Source organism: Musca autumnalis, unplaced genomic scaffold (assembly GCF_047663935.1).
Source record: "Musca autumnalis isolate F117 unplaced genomic scaffold, ASM4766393v1 scaffold_5, whole genome shotgun sequence".
NCBI classification, from domain to species: domain Eukaryota; kingdom Metazoa; phylum Arthropoda; class Insecta; order Diptera; family Muscidae; genus Musca; species Musca autumnalis.
In genome coordinates, this window is record NW_027412088.1 from 46,729,319 (window position 1) to 46,744,891 (window position 15,573).

General features: G+C 40.7%; 2 protein-coding genes across 2 annotated transcripts; one reads left to right on the forward strand and one right to left on the reverse strand.

The window, feature by feature from the left end:
• The first annotated feature begins 34 nt into the window (after positions 1 to 34).
• LOC141387735 (U2 snRNP-associated SURP motif-containing protein) lies at positions 35 to 8,579 on the forward strand. Its single transcript, XM_073957840.1, has 12 exons — positions 35 to 154; positions 216 to 332; positions 389 to 482; positions 540 to 913; positions 1,105 to 1,494; positions 1,562 to 1,605; positions 1,668 to 2,000; positions 2,060 to 2,302; positions 2,361 to 2,800; positions 2,963 to 3,348; positions 3,411 to 3,769; positions 8,321 to 8,579. The coding sequence occupies exons 1-12, from the start codon at positions 149 to 151 to the stop codon at positions 8,433 to 8,435; spliced, it is 2,901 nt and encodes a 966-aa protein (XP_073813941.1). The 5' UTR covers positions 35 to 148; the 3' UTR covers positions 8,436 to 8,579.
• Positions 8,522 to 13,596, reverse strand: koko (cyclin Q). Its single transcript, XM_073957851.1, has 6 exons — positions 13,438 to 13,596; positions 13,200 to 13,375; positions 12,988 to 13,132; positions 9,414 to 9,632; positions 9,113 to 9,346; positions 8,522 to 9,035 (listed from the first exon to the last, which is right to left on the reverse strand). The coding sequence occupies exons 2-6, from the start codon at positions 13,283 to 13,285 to the stop codon at positions 8,940 to 8,942; spliced, it is 780 nt and encodes a 259-aa protein (XP_073813952.1). The 5' UTR covers positions 13,286 to 13,375; positions 13,438 to 13,596; the 3' UTR covers positions 8,522 to 8,939.
• Between the last annotated feature and the right edge of the window lie 1,977 nt (positions 13,597 to 15,573).

Genomic DNA, 15,573 nt, shown 5'->3' on the forward strand with positions numbered 1-15,573 from the left:
AATAATTTCTGTGACACCAAAAACGTCTGTAGAACCCTTTTTCATTTAGTGTTATCAATGCAAAGAGAGTAGCTGGTTAATAAAAGAAGAAGAGATGCGCTGTATTTTTTCTTTAATTATGGAAGAAATTGATGATAGTTAACTGAAAATGAAGGTAAATATGGGTAAAAAAAGAAAAAATGAATTACAACAATTATTATTATTATTATTTTTAGCGTATTAGTGAAAAGAAGCTGGAAGCCTTTAATGTGGGCACGATGGCTAAGCGCCAACTGTCCAAAAAGGAAATTGAGGAGCAGAAGAAAAAGGACGACGAAGAAGCTGCCGCACATGTAAGCTGGAATACTTGATTTTTGCAACATCATTTCCATTTTTGAATAACTTATAGGTCTTCAAAGAGTTTGTGGAAACTTTTCAAGAGGTTCCTTCGGCTTCCTCCAAGGTCTGGGTAAAGGCCGGTACATATGATGCTGGTTCTCGAAGTAGGTGTTATTAGTAGCTTTTGAAGACAAATGTAACGTAATAATTTTATTCCACAGGAGAAGACAATCGGGAAAAGGGGAAACTTTACAAACCTTCCTCAAGAGTCGATGATAAATCAGCTACTGAAAAAGCTCAAGAATTTGCTAAATTTTTGGCGTCCGATTTGAAAAAGGATTCCTTGGCAAGCAAAAAGAAAAGTCAGGAGAAGAAGAAAAGTAATCTGGAATTGTTTAAAGAGGAGTTAAGACAAATACAGGAGGAGCGAGAGGAACGACATAAGTATAAGCACATGGTGCAGTCCAATTTAGTAGCACCCAAGGAACCAAAGGAACACACCTCGGATCATCATGAGGTGGTGGAAAGATCCGGTTCACATGACACTGGTGATCCAAATACGACAAATTTATATTTGGGCAATTTGTGTCCAAAGGTACGGAAGCCTTTGAAGTTATTGTTTGGTTCGCCCCCTGCGGAAGAAAGACTAGTGTTCTTTTTAGGCAAGGAGCAAGGAAAATTTCCGACTCAGGCTGTGGTTTTAGCCTGAGTCGGAAATTTTCCTCGGACTTTGAATCCAATTACATTGTTTAAAATTCCTTTATTAAACTTTACATACATTTTTAGCTGACTGAACAACAATTAATGGAAATATTTGGACGTTATGGTCCCTTGGCTAGCATAAAAATCATGTGGCCACGGTCAGAGGAAGAGAAGTCTCGTGGACGTAATTGTGGTTTTGTGGCATATATGAGTCGCAAAGATGCTGAGCGAGCACTGCGAACTCTCAATGGTCGTTTTATTATGGGCTATGAAATGCGCTTGGGCTGGGGTAAAGCTGTGCCCATTATGAATCAACCTATTTTTATACCACCTCCACTGCTGGAACTTACCATGCCACCACCAGCATCTGGATTACCCTTCAATGCTCAACCGCCTACAACTGAGCGGCCCAATGTACCCCCTAAAAACTACAAGGAATATACCACAGAGGAAGAGAAGGAGAATATGGAAAGGGTAAGAAAAGAGACAGTCTATAAACATATAAGATTATGCATTAATGTCTGTTTTGTTTTCTTTTTAGATTTTGGAAAAATCGGTGGTTAAGGTTATTATACCAACAGAAAAGTAGGTATCTCAACATTTTTGAGTTTAGAAATTTTTAATATTCCGCGTCTTTTCATCCATAGAACTGTTTTGCACATTATTCATCGCATGATTGAATTTGTCATACGCGAAGGGCCTATGTTTGAGGCATTAATAATGAGTCGAGAAATAGAAAATCCTGCCTTTTCTTTTCTATTTGACAATGAAAGTCCGGCTCATATATATTATCGCTGGAAACTGTTTTCCTTGCTGCAAGGCGATACGCCCAGCGAATGGAATGAAAAGGAATTTCGCATGTTTAAGGGAGGACCATTATGGAAACCGCCAATGGTGAATTTTTATACCCAAGGTATGCCTGATGAATTGGTCGTAGATCCAGATGCTCCAGAAGTTCATAAGGGTGCTTTGTCAAAGGCGTAAGTTTGTTAGATTATTCTAAAGTATAACATCCTGAATTTCAATTTGACTGCTATAGGCAACGTGATCGTTTGGAAGATCTTATACATTATTTAACACCTGAACGTTCTCGCATTGGTGATGCCATGATCTTTTGCATAGAGCATGCCGATGCTGCCGATGAAATATGTGAATGTATTGCAGAGTCCTTGGCTAATCCATCCACCCTAGCCTCAAGAAAAATAGCGCGTTTGTATTTAATTTCGGATATTTTACACAACTGTACAGTTAAGGTGGCTAAGGCATCATTCTTTAGGAAAGGGTATGTTCCATGTTTTTTTAGGTTAATTGCTTCAATTGATATAGAATTTATTTCTTAGCATTGAAAAACATTTGTTGGATATATTTGAAAATTTACACACGTTTTATAACACCATTGAGAGTCGTCTTAAAGCTGAAGGTTTTAAGAATCGAGTGTTAAATGTATTGAACGCTTGGGATGATTGGGCTGTGTATTCCAAAGAGTTTCTAATGCAACTGAAATGTACTTTCCTTGGAAAACAAATGACTGTCTGTGAATCTCCACCACCCGAAGAGATTAAAGAAGTTGAAGAGGAAGAAGATATTGATGGTGCCCCATTGTCCGGTGACGAAAGAGATGACGAAGATTTAGATGGTGTACCTTTGGATGGTGCTGCTCTGTTGAAGGGTGTATTAATGCGTTCCTTACCCGAAACAGCACAAAAATCAAATCCCGTGCGTAGGAGCCAGGAGGTTAGCCGTGATGCTGATTACAACGATGATATTGATGGTGTACCACGTAAGTAGCAATGACATACAACTAAGATCTTCTCTGAAGAAGACATAAGGAAACAGTAATTTGACAGTAATAATGGTTTTGACTCACTTTGGACGATCACTGCATACATATGTTTTTGGGTTCCCTCAATAACGCAGTTGTTTTTTTTTTCTCATTTTTTAGTTTATGACGACATTGATGGTGTGCCATTGGAAAAGGAAACATCCGATGAAATTATGCCTTCTGAACCATTTCTGGGTATTGGTAAATCATCATCAAAAGCACCAGCATTTATATCATCTAAATGGGAGACTATTGATCCTGAACAAGTAGCAGAACAAGCTGTCACAACCAGTAAATGGGAATCCTTGGATCCACCTGATCCACCAAAATATGATACAGGCGATAGCGGTGAAGACTATGATGAAATAAAGCGTATAAAATTACGTGAAGTAGAGGTTAGAACAATGCAATATCAAGACTCTCTAGAGACAGGTGAAACTGAACTCAAGCCTGGATGGACCATAAGTGAGCAGGTTGAACAATTTCGTAAAAAGTTGTTGAAAATGGTACGTCTTAGAATACACATACTTTTTTCTAGAATTTTTATAAATTTTGATATTCCTTTTAGTCTTCAGATTCTGTTGACTCACCCCTTAGCTATATGTTTAGTAAAGATAACAGTCCTGAACGTGGCACGAGGCATTACAAACGTTCTCCCTCACCGGCGCAACATTCACGTGGCAGTTCACGTTCCAGTCCAACACGCAGCAGTCGTAAACGTTCAGTTTCGCCCTACAAAACTGGCAGCAGCAGTAGTCGACGTGAAAAATCACCATCTTCCAATAGTCGTGATAGTAGCAAATACACTAAACGTCATCGTTCGCGTAGTATATCACCCTCGCCACCACATCCCTTGGATAGAACAGCATCGTATCACTCGAAATCGTCACGTTATGCAAGTCCCCTTTCATCATCCAGATCAAAAAGGTAAGTACCACCTATCCTCTCTAAATAAACTTTGATGCTGACAAGAATCGGCCTCATTGAAATGTTTGGACAGCAACTATGTTAAATAGTATGTAAGTTTCAGACAATTTGAAATTGATTTAGCTATGTCGATATCTGTTGAACGGATAAACCGGTTTGGTTCAACATTTGCACATATTTTGTCCCAACTTAGATCAAGTATGAAGATAATATTTATATTCTCCTTCCCTTACCTCCCACAAAAAATATCAAAACTGTTCCCCAACTCTATCCGGGGCAAGTCCATCCTTCCTGAGATTATCGCACAAACTCTAGAAAACTCTATTGGGGGTTTGCACATCGTAAACTTTATAGCGCAGTTTCATTTTTACCAAGGATGCCACCAGTTGTTGTTATAATAGTAATTTGCTTAATCTGGCTCTGGGCCTATGCCCAGTTGTGAAAGTTTAGCTGGTTCAATGGTTTGTAGCCACAAAGCTACTGGAGTTCTTTGAGTAGGTTTGGCAGGGCAATTGAAAAAGTGCAAAGGTCGTGTGGGCCTGTGCCGCATGCTGGGCAAATGTTTTGCACGGCGTCATCGATCCTAGCTTTATAGGAATTTGGACGGCTGCACCATCCCGAGCATAGTTAAGCCAAAACAACTCTGGTTTGTCGAGGACGGAATGCACACGATAGTAGCCAATGCATTTTTATGAATGCTATTTCAACCTGCCTTAATAGGCTCTCTTGTAACATTGGACTTCTCTTTCTGCATCATGAAGATCCCTCCTGACATGCCTGTGTGGGGGAATCCCATCCATCATATGGTGATTAGGATGGCTCTTGCAGTAAGATTCGAGCATGTACTACAACGGAAGTATGTTATTATGTTTCTGTACTGGAAGAATCTTGAGTTCACTGCAGACATGGGTGGCAGTTATCAGTGTGACATTCTGACAGTTTTGAATATTTTTCACAAATGCCATAAAGGAAGGTAACTGACGCCGCATACGTTACGATCTCATTGCCGACTGGAAGGGGTGGAATACAGGAGAGGTAGGGGTTTAAAAGTTCCAGAGATATCACGGGACTTGGACTTCTTGTTCCTGATTTCCACATACGACTGGCGTTACAAACGTTCAAACTTGGCCGGAGGGTAATCTGCTCAATGTCCTCAAATAGCGTGGTGTGGTTGACAGTATGTGTGGAGATGACGTGCATCGCTGTTGTTGTTGTTGTAACCCCTTCAGGAAAATATTGTATCGAGAGGAAAGAGAATAGAAAAAGAGAAGAAGAAACTATGAAATTAATAGGCGGACATCTAAGCATCTACCTTCAGTCCCAGGAAGCGGGCCGCTTCGACTGGATGTGTCCAAAGTGACTCCGGTGTCAGGTCTGTCGGTTGTGCAGGACACGCGAAGAGGTGCCGTGTGATGTGTGGAGATTGGCCACATTTTGGGCATGTGTCAGTTATATCAGGATTCAGGAGGGAGAGATAACTGTTGAGGTACCTAGAGATACCAGACCTGAGCTGTGATAGAGTCGATCTGGTCTCCCTAGGTAGGACCCTCTCATCCTCGCTTAAAGGAGGGGGTCTCCCACCGATCACAACACTGCTCGTATAGGAGGAGATTTGGTCATCAACAGCCTTTGTGTGAACTTGCTTAAGGGCGTTTTTTAGGTCATCATCTGATGGATTATGGGGGATTGGGGGGATATTTGGCAGCTCTTTACGAAAGTCGTATCTAATGGGTACGTGTCTTTCAAAGGGGGGTCTAATGCAACTCTCATGGTTAGGGTGGTCTTGTTTCTTGCATTTAATCACATGTTGTTGTGTTAGGAGGGTACAGTGTGATTTTACCGGTAGGAGTTTGGATTCATGCTGTAGGTGGTTTTCTGGGGCCTTGGAGGTGGCACCCAGTGGCGATACGCAAGGCCGTGTTCTGGACCGTTTGGAGATTCTTCCATTGGGTATCGCTGATGGCCGGTGACCATATTGGGGCTGCATAATCAAGGAGGGGACGACCTATTGCCTTGTAGGTGGTCAGGATGGTCTCCTTGTCTTTCCCCCATGTACTTCCTGAGAGGGCTTTAAGGATTTTATTCCTTTTCCCTACATTCCCAGCCACCATCTCAGCATGTTTACAGAAGAGGAACAAATTGTCGAAGGTCACGCCCAGTATTTTGGGGTTCTTTATAGTTGGAATGTTTTGTCCGCGGATGTTAATATTAAGTACAGTGTTGACCTCTTTTGTCCACGATGTTAGGATGGTGGCTGAGGACTTTGGGGCAGATAGTTGAAGGTTGCAGCCTTCAAAGAAATCCTTGAGTATGGGGAGGTAATTGTTGATGCGGTTTTCTATTTCTGGAATATCCCTGCCGGTGGACATAACCGTGCAGTCATCGGTATATGATATTAGCTGGGTTTTGATTTGTGTCCACGGAACTCGACGTATGACTGTCTGCCTACCAGCCATCTCTTGAGGTAGTTGGGGAGTGTTGTTTCCATTATGTCCCTCAGGAGAATGGCGTGGTTGACCGTGTCAAAGGCTTTGGACAGGTCCAGAGCCACTAATATGGTTCTGTGGTGTGGCCTCTTGCTGTTTAGGCCTTCCGTTATCTTAGCCGTGACTTCACTGAGAGCTGTTATAGTGCTCCTTCCAGTTCTGAAGCCGTGCTGATGTTCGGCCAGGTGGAAGTGTTCAGTGAAGCGCGGTAAGATAATGGATTCCAGTATTTTTACAACTGGCGATAGTAGAGTGATTGGGCGGTATGAATTTCCCATATGGGCTGGTTTGCCTGGTTTTTGGACGGAGATTATTTTTCCGATTTTCCACATGTCCCGGACCTCGAAGGTGTTGAGGCATTGGTTAAATGTGTGGGCAAGGTAATTTGCACCGTTTAGTCCAATGTGTTTCAGCATCTTCGTAGCCAGACCATCCGGACCAATTGCTGTGGAGCTCTTTGCGGCTTTTATGCTTGTAAGCACATTATCCGTTGTGATGGTGGCTGGGTCCACTGTTGTTCTGAGGACACGGGAGGCTCGGCGTGGTCTTCTGCTATCGCGGTTCGGAGTCGGCGGATGTTCGACAAATTGTCTGCAGAAGGCCGCTGCAGTCTTAGCTGGGGTTTTTGGGACAGTATCTGCGAACGTTATTTTTATGCTGTCTGTGCGTCTTGGATTAGACAGGTTTTTTATGGTATTCCATAGTCTTTTGTGCCAGGATCTGACTCTTCTAAGTGCTTGTGCCATAGCTCTTTTTTATGTTTTTACACCTCTTTGTTGAGGGCCTGTATTCTAGCATCAGACGGGTCTGCTTTCCTGATGGAGTCCCTCTGGTCGGCAAGCTTCGCGGCTTCCTTCGGGAAATTGGGCCTGATCTTTTTTATCCTCCCAGTTGGAATGCACCTTTTGCTTGCTTTGAGTAGGGTTTTCCTGAAAAATTTTTCACCTGCCGGTGCTGAAGTTGGTAGAGGGCGTGCATCGCTGTTGTGGTGTTTACTGAACACATGCTGATGATCGGCAACTGAATAGCTATTTCTAACGATAGGGAGGATTAAAGCGATTAAAGAAAGCGTCAAGGGCGACAAAAGCGAAATACCATGCTCATTTGCTGGCATCTTTGCCTGGCTTCAGTAGCGGGACCACGCTGTCCATTTTTCAGAGTTCGTGAACTATGTGAATGGCTAGCGACAGGTTGATTACTTTAGTGAAATACTCATCGAGCTGTTTCAGCATTACCATGGAGATTCCATTAGGACCCAATGTTGTGTATGATTTAGCGTTACTGGTGGCGTTGGCAACATCATCTATTGTTATTTGTGATGGTTCCTGTTCGGTAGGAAGAGATCTAGTGCGACATAGTACTCTTCTCTTCGCCCTGTCACTCCAGCGGTTCTCGACAAACTGTCGATTAAAATAACTTGCGCACCTCATCGAATTAGTCAGCGTGACTGAGATCCTATCTTCCTTCTTTTAAAGGTTCGATAGTGACTTAACCGACCAACCTGTTAACTTCCAGTGTCAGGTTCCTGACTCTGGTGTCACTGGGGTTGGCACGACAAAGCTCAATACGCTCATTTGCAAATCCCGTCGTCTCTGCTGGAAAAATTTGGACGCAACTTCGGGTGTTCGACCATGCCTCGGAACGTTCTTTCTGCTATCCGAACATCTGAAGGGTTGGGCAGATCTCGGAAGCGGTGTTTAATGAACTCTCTGAAACTAGGCCAATTTCCTTTCATATAATTGATGCAAGTGCGGCGTTCAGAGGTGTTGAAATCGCGCTGTCTGCTGATGGAGGCAATTAAGGGGAGATGGTCTGACCCAAGAGAAACGACCGGTTCCCAGGTGACGTCATTTGTCAGAGTAGGTGACATGATGGTTATGTCTGGCGAACTGTGACACTACGCTATTTCTGATAGAGACTTCCTCATTGACTGTGCAAAACGTACAGCTATGAATCTGCTCAGCCAGCATTAAAAACCCGTCCAGTGGTATTCTTGCAATACAAGGATTGTTTTTTCTTTTTTTTTTGTAGACTCTAGACTAATAACTAATCCTTTAAATTCCAGATCACCTTCACCCACTTATTCCCGTTCATCAAAACGTGATGAACGTGATTCATACTCTAGCGGTTCTTCGCGTCGGGAGGAAAGAAGTAAATCATCCAATAGAAGTAAATACTAAAAAATGACAACAAGTCAACTAACAAAGTGAAATATGTGAAATCCATAAATGAATATGGAACAATGAATAAATAAAGAAGCATTCAATTTTATTACGATAATAACACATATATTTTAAATAAAATAAACTTTAATTCGTACAAAAGGAGAGTGTATGAAGTGAGGAAAAACATAATGAATAATACATAATATAACTCAGATGATATTCATGCTGTTGTATAAAAGGTAAGTAAAACTCATAACTCATATATTTAATGGTAGTAAAAAGGGAGAATGTTTTCATTTCAATTTTGTTTGTATGATTTCCTTCAAAATCCTTAAAGAATACATTGTTGTATTGTTTTCAAAGTGGCTTCTTAAACGTCTTTGCATTTCATAATTATAAAATAATTGAAGAAGAAGATCAGACATTTTGTTGCAACTTCCAAACGCACACATATCACAAATTACATGGATTTAAAATAACTGATCATCGCAGTCATTGCTTACATTCGAGACGACATGTTTACATATTGTTAATGTCAGTTTCCTGTTTATAGACTTCAATTATGTCTTCAATAATTTCCCAGTGTTTGTCTTTTGTTATGTCCGATACAAATGGCTAGAAAAAATAAAATAATTACAAAAATTAGCAAAAACTAATAAAACAAATGTTATTAAATAGTTAGCGATACTCACAGTATACCAATGTGATTGATCATCGGATTCATCTGTCAATGGAACCTGCACACCATACGTCTGCAATGCCAACGATAGACAACAAACCGCAATGTGTGTGGCTTTGTGATTTAAAATTTTTGCACTGTGATGGAAATCTTGTAGAAATGATGCAGCTGTCTTGGCAATTGGTACCGAGGACCAAACATCTGCACCCAACCAGTCTTGTAGTGTTTTCATGTAGTAAAGTAAATACTAGAGTGGGAAAAATGCAAACAGTTATTTTGTAAAAACGTGATTGATTATGTTTTCATATATTTACCTTATGTGGATGTTCCATGTTTAGATCAAATTTCAAAGTACGAGCTATTAAAAGCTCAGCTTGTACAATGGCATCACGCATAGACCAATATTCATCACCCAACTCAAGTGGTGAAGAACCTCTGTTCAATGTAATGTGCGCCACATTGATGACATCCCGAATTTTGACAGGATCATCCTTGATTTTTCCGGCCAAGTACAATGAAGATGCTGCAATGAGCTGTGAAACAAAATTGTAAGAAAGCATCATTCTGATGTGCTGACAGAGATATACCCTTAGCCTTTGACCAAAAAAAGAAGCAAGCCCTAATGGAATCTCCATGGTAATGCTGAAACAGCTGGCTGAGCCGGGAGTGAAGTATCTCATTAAAGTTCTCAACACGACGCTAGCCACCCACATTGTTCCCGATGTCTGAAAAAAGGGCAGGGTGGTTCCGCTACTGAAGCCAGACAAGGATGCAAGCCAGCAAATATGAATCGTAAAGGCCGATTCGCCCGTAGCGGAGACCCTTGAGGGCCTTAGTCCTCCCTAGCGTCAGAAATAGCTAACCAGTTGTCGATCATCAGCGTGGATTCAGTAAGCAGCGCAGCACGACAAAAGGGCTGCACGCCATCTCCACTCATATTGGTCGAGGACTCTACCACAAAAAGCCGTGTGATAGAACAGTGATGGTGGTGGAATTCCGACCACAAAATACTCAAAATTCTAGGGTTACATTGGACAGCACGTCTCGTCGTCCGCGCATGACGCAGCTATCTGCGACAAGTTGAAAAGTAGGAACAAGGCCCTCAAGTCCCTGGCCGGCAGCACTTGGGGTGCAGATAAAGAAACCTTGTTGGCCACGTATAACGCGATAGGTCGGTCTGTGGTAAGCTATGCGGCTCCAGTCTGGTCCCCGAGATTATGTGATACGAACTGGAAAATGATTCAAACTTGCCAGAATGCCGTCCTGAGAACAGCGACAGGGTGCCTCCTCAACTCTTCAGTGGACCATCTACATGAGGAGGCAACAATTCTTCCTGTAAAGCAACACAATGAGATGCTTTCGTTGCAGTACCTGATTGGATGTTATCGTGTGAGCCATCCTAATCACTATCTTGTGGGTAGGCCCGGCTCATTCAGGGAGATCAGGAAGGATATCCATGCTCTAGAGGGAGAGGTCCAACGATACAGGAGAGAACCCCTAGATCAACAAGCATATCAAGCAGGATTGAATAGCATTCACACGGACGCAGCAATTATATTTTGAATAAAGTACTCGGAGTACATCCTCCATCTATCGCAGCTGAGGAGCGTCAGCTGCCACGACAAACCAGAGTAGTTTTGGCTCAACTACGCTCGGGATATTGCAGTCGCCTAGATTCGTATTGGGCGGAAATCGATCGCGCCGTGCAAGACATATGCCCAGTATGCGGCATGGGCCCGCACGACACACAACACCTTTTTAACTGCCCCGCCAAACCTACCCATCTAACTCCAGTGGATTTGTGGCTACATCCCATCGAAGCAGCCATTTTTCTGGAACTGGAGATAGACCCAGAGCCAGATTGAACAGAGGAACGAACATATAAACATAATAAAAACACTGTTACAACAACAACAACAACAGGGCTGCACGCCATCTTCGCTCATATTTGTCGAGGACTCAACCACAAAAAGCCGTGTGATAGAACAGTGATGGTGGTGCTTGACTTATCAAAAGACTTTGATACTGCCGAACACTCCACGCTGTATGAGGACATAATCAATTAATCAAGAACTCCAAACCGCGTAGAGTGAAACAGGACAGTTCCCCAAGGTGGGGTGATATCTCCCGAACTGTTTAATCTCTACCTTTCCTGTATTCCGCCCCCTCCAGACGGCATCGAGATCGTGACGTATGCGGATGATTGTACGATCCTGGCGTCAGGTACCCTCCCTGATGACATTGGTGAGGGAATTAACTCTTATTTTACCGATCTTACCGCCTTCTCCCACGCGAGTAATATGCAGATATCCGCCACTACGACAGCTCTGGACGGCACAGGTGAGAAGAGAGTTGAATGTCGTGGTCAAGGGTAGCAGAATTCCGACCACAAAATTCTAGGGTCACATTGGACAGCACGTCTCGTCCTTGCATGCCGCAGCTATCTGCGAGAAACTGAAATGTGGGAACAAGGTGCTCAAGTCTCTAGCCGACAGCACTTGGGGTGCAGATAAAGAAATCTTGGAACAAGACGGGAATACACGCGCACACCCGATTTTTTTACCACAGGTAGGTCTCTTTGTCCATTTCTGACAAGTCCATACTTCCCGAGATATAGACCATTAGAGTTCCAAATTTTCTTTTAAATTATAATTTCCTTTTGCAATAGCCGGCCTTCGGCCGGGGATTTAAGACTTTCTCCTATGGACAAGTGCAAATCTAGGGAACGGGATCAAAAATTTATTTTAAATTATTAATTTGTCTCTAATTAGCCGGCCTTCGGCTACATATTTTTGAACTTTAAAGGCCAGGACAAAAAAAAAAATCAAAAAAATCGGGTGTGCGCGTGTATTTCCCGTCTTATGCCGAAATCTTGTTGGCCACATATAGAGCGATAGGTCGGTCTGAGGTAAGCTATACGGCGCCAGTTTGGTCTACGACCCAGAGCCAGATTAAGCAGAAGAATGAATATACATATATTATAAACACTGTTAAAACTATAGCCTCCGTCATAACATACGTTCGCTCTTGGAACATAATATCTGTCTGGTAGTACAGACTTTGACACGATCATTGAAGGCGGCCCTACCAGAATTAGCGGAGAGTGCCAGTTCCCTAGGCATAACCTTCGTATCAACTGATCTGGGTTAGACCATCTCCCCATGATTGTCTCTATCAGCAGACCGCCAGATTTCATCACTGTTCTCACCAATCTTCTTTGTTTATAACACACAGTCAATTCATTCTAACGGCGTTCGACTGTAAAATGTTTGCTGCTAACACTGAGATACATATTACCTTTGATTTTGTTGGACTATCTGTAAAAGCGATAACAGCAACAACCTTGATTTTGTTATAAAAAAAACTAATGTCGAAGACCTTCTTCTACTAGTCGACGTTCCACTGTGCTCTAATTTCCCAGACAGGCAACTTTGTAACGATTTGATTTACATATGTATGTTAATCTTTGAAATGTTTTGTGGTTATTGTTGTATTTTACGAATGGAGTTTGATTTCACTTTACAGAAATTGTTTATAACTTCATTTGATTTACAAAAAAAAAAAAAAAAAAAAAAAATTAGTCCCTGTTTAAACTCCTCTCTTTGTTTACTCCGGTGTATTCATCTGTGGAATATAACATCCAAAACAAAAATACATGGAAGGCAATTGAAAAAGAAGAACCAAATAATTTATGGCAGGGACGATTTCAAAACATTTTGTTTAAGAAAATTAACACGAGTACGATCACTCACATGCATGCGTCAGTTGTGTACAACGAACCATTAGCGTAGCCACACACACTTTATATGTATCCAAAAAGTTGTAACACCACACCATATACAAATAATTTAGATGGAAGGCGACACACTGGCACATTGGTATACTTACATATTCATCGTAACTCGTTGACTCCACTTCTCGATAGAATCGATGGAAGATTATTGCGGCACTAGCCGAAGTCAATGGTTTTATTTGCAATTTTATGGCACATTCAAACAGAAATCTTGGAACAACTCCAGGTCTTTCGATTTTCCTACATTGAAGAAGAGACAAATATAAAGCAACCGCAACACATATGGAAATGGAAAACTTGTACATACCTGTAGTCTGTGGGTTTAACCTTTTGTAATTTATTCTCCTGTGTCTTATTTTGCAGAGACAAGACATCGACAATATTATTTTTCATCTTGCCAAGATTTATCTTGTTACCGCAGAATGATCAAGATGCCAGAAAGACAATGGAGAAAATATGCTAATGTGTATGTATGTAGTTTTGCTGCAAGGCAAATGCAAAAACTTTATTAAAGTTCATTAATTTCCATTCGTTTGGAGCTTTACCTTTTCTTACAAAAAAAATTTGACCGGTTTAAATTCACTCTCGCTCCCGTTTATTTGTTTATTTCTTGGCCGACTACAACGACGTACTGAGAAGAAAGTTTTTTTTTCCAGCTCAGAGAAATTTATCATGTGGAACAAAAACGATTACCTTGAGTACTCGGTACTCATTACCTGAGAAGATATGCGAGTATCCTATAGCCTTATAGCTCATTTAGACTAGCCATAAATCCTCAACTGGATTTAATAAATCTAGTACGTAGAAATTTCATTGCATTTATATATACCTTTGGAGGATTTAAATGGCAGTCAGCTGATTTTTGTTCATAGCACAATTACCAAGGTAGATGCATCAGCCCATCTGATATTTTAAAATATTTTTGTTGTAGCAATTCACCGATGCATCTACCTTGTTTCTTGTGTCAGCTTGCAACTTTTTCTATTTTCTAGTAAAATGTTGCAAAAAACAGAGTTGTAACGAGGATTTATGCCGGATTTAAAACAAATCCACTCAATACGAGGATTTATTTTTGTATGGTAAATCTGGTAGATTTTAACCGGATTTAGCGAATAAAACCTGATAATGAGCTAAATCCGGCTAATGATGTCATATCTAAATGACCTATTATAGCTTGTTTGCATTTATGAAGATTAACCCACTGAATCTATTAAACCCCGTGGGTTAATCTTTGCTGTTTGCATGTACCATTGAGAGGATTAACATGGAAGTCCGTTGATTTTTCTTTACTTTTAAATATATATTTGACCTGTTCGATAACTTCGCAAGTAAATAGTAGTTTCAAGTTAACTCAGATTTGATTAAGGGATAAGGACATTGTCTTAAACAAACCGAAATATGACACAATAGTACAAAAATCGCGTAGAAATGCATATGTAAGATATTGGAAGTTTATGCTGATTTTGTAAAAAATTCGATTTTAACTATTTACATCCAGTTCAGCTGAAATCTCCAAGTTCTTTGGTTCCCTGGTAACACAAAAGCATTATTTGTCCGTCCCTTAGAAAAATATGCCAGAGCAGAACTTCAGAGTACGCGAAATGGTTCCAATGACTCGTATTAAGCATTTCTGAAAATTGTCCAAATCTGTACCCCATACATTCCTAACCCTGCGTTTACAAATGACAGGACAGTTGACTTCATGTATTGATTGTCAAAATCCCACAACTTGCCTGTGTGACGTAGGCGTCCAGACAACTGCGAAAACAGTTTAAAATTATGAATGAAAATCACCGATCTCTTTTAGTTTTCCGTTCACATATTTTGTTTTGTACACATTCTTTTGTTTTCAGCACATTTGAATTATCATCTCACTTCTTTTTCACAAAAATGTCAAAAATTTGTCAACCCGGCTGTCTGTGAAAAACTGGTGGACAGCTGAGAGACAAACGACAAATGTATGCATGTGTTAGTAAATCAGAGTTGTATTTGAAGACAAACTGTGTGGTGTAAACGCCTAGTAAGGATTGTTGGTATCCTAAAGTGACATTTTCGGCTATTTCATAAAATATACTTATCTCTTCATAAACCTTGAGTTAAAAAAACCAACTGCAGAAAACATGGGGCATTTTCGAACCTCCATTGCATTTCGAAAACATTTATTTGACAGCTTGCATTACATGTAGTTATTGGTTTTTGTTATTATTATTAACTTCGAGAATTAATTTTTTATTTATACATGCAACCTTGTCTTAAATAAGTCGACCAACTAATTTTTGCAAAAAACCCGACATTTTTATAACAATTCTCAGTATTTTTTCTTAAATTATTACTCAAAAATTGTCATTTTCTGTAGTGCGATTCTCTAACTCATTTTTTGAGTTACCGACAAATGTCGGTAAAATTGAAATGCTTATAATTTTGGTAGCTAACGATATTTTTCGGTAATTTAGCGACCAATAAAGGTAGTCGGAAAGTTCTACCGATAGCAACAGTGTTGTCAACTTTTATTTGAACTTTTCATTCATAATTTTGCGTTTTAATGTTACCGATTTTTGTCGGTAACTCGAAAAATGAGTTACAGAATTCCACTACTGGTTTCGAAAACAATTACTTGACAAAATGCCTGTTCCAGAACCTGCAAGAAGCTACTATTTTTTACTACGATAACATTTTTTCCT

Excerpts from the sequence above, each read along its gene's own strand:
- LOC141387735 (XM_073957840.1), top strand. Across the intron at positions 333-388 it reads ACGAAGAAGCTGCCGCACAT|GTCTTCAAAGAGTTTGTGGA; the intron begins GTAAGCTGGAAT and ends AATAACTTATAG. Across the intron at positions 2,801-2,962 it reads TGATATTGATGGTGTACCAC|TTTATGACGACATTGATGGT; the intron begins GTAAGTAGCAAT and ends CTCATTTTTTAG.
- koko (XM_073957851.1), bottom strand. The coding sequence starts at position 13,285 with ATGAAAAATAATATTGTCGATGTCTTGTCTCTGCAAAATAAGACACAG. Across the intron at positions 9,633-12,987 it reads CAACGAGTTACGATGAATAT|CTCATTGCAGCATCTTCATT; the intron begins GTAAGTATACCA and ends TTTGTTTCACAG. Across the intron at positions 9,036-9,112 it reads ATCAATCACATTGGTATACT|CCATTTGTATCGGACATAAC; the intron begins GTGAGTATCGCT and ends TATTTTTTCTAG.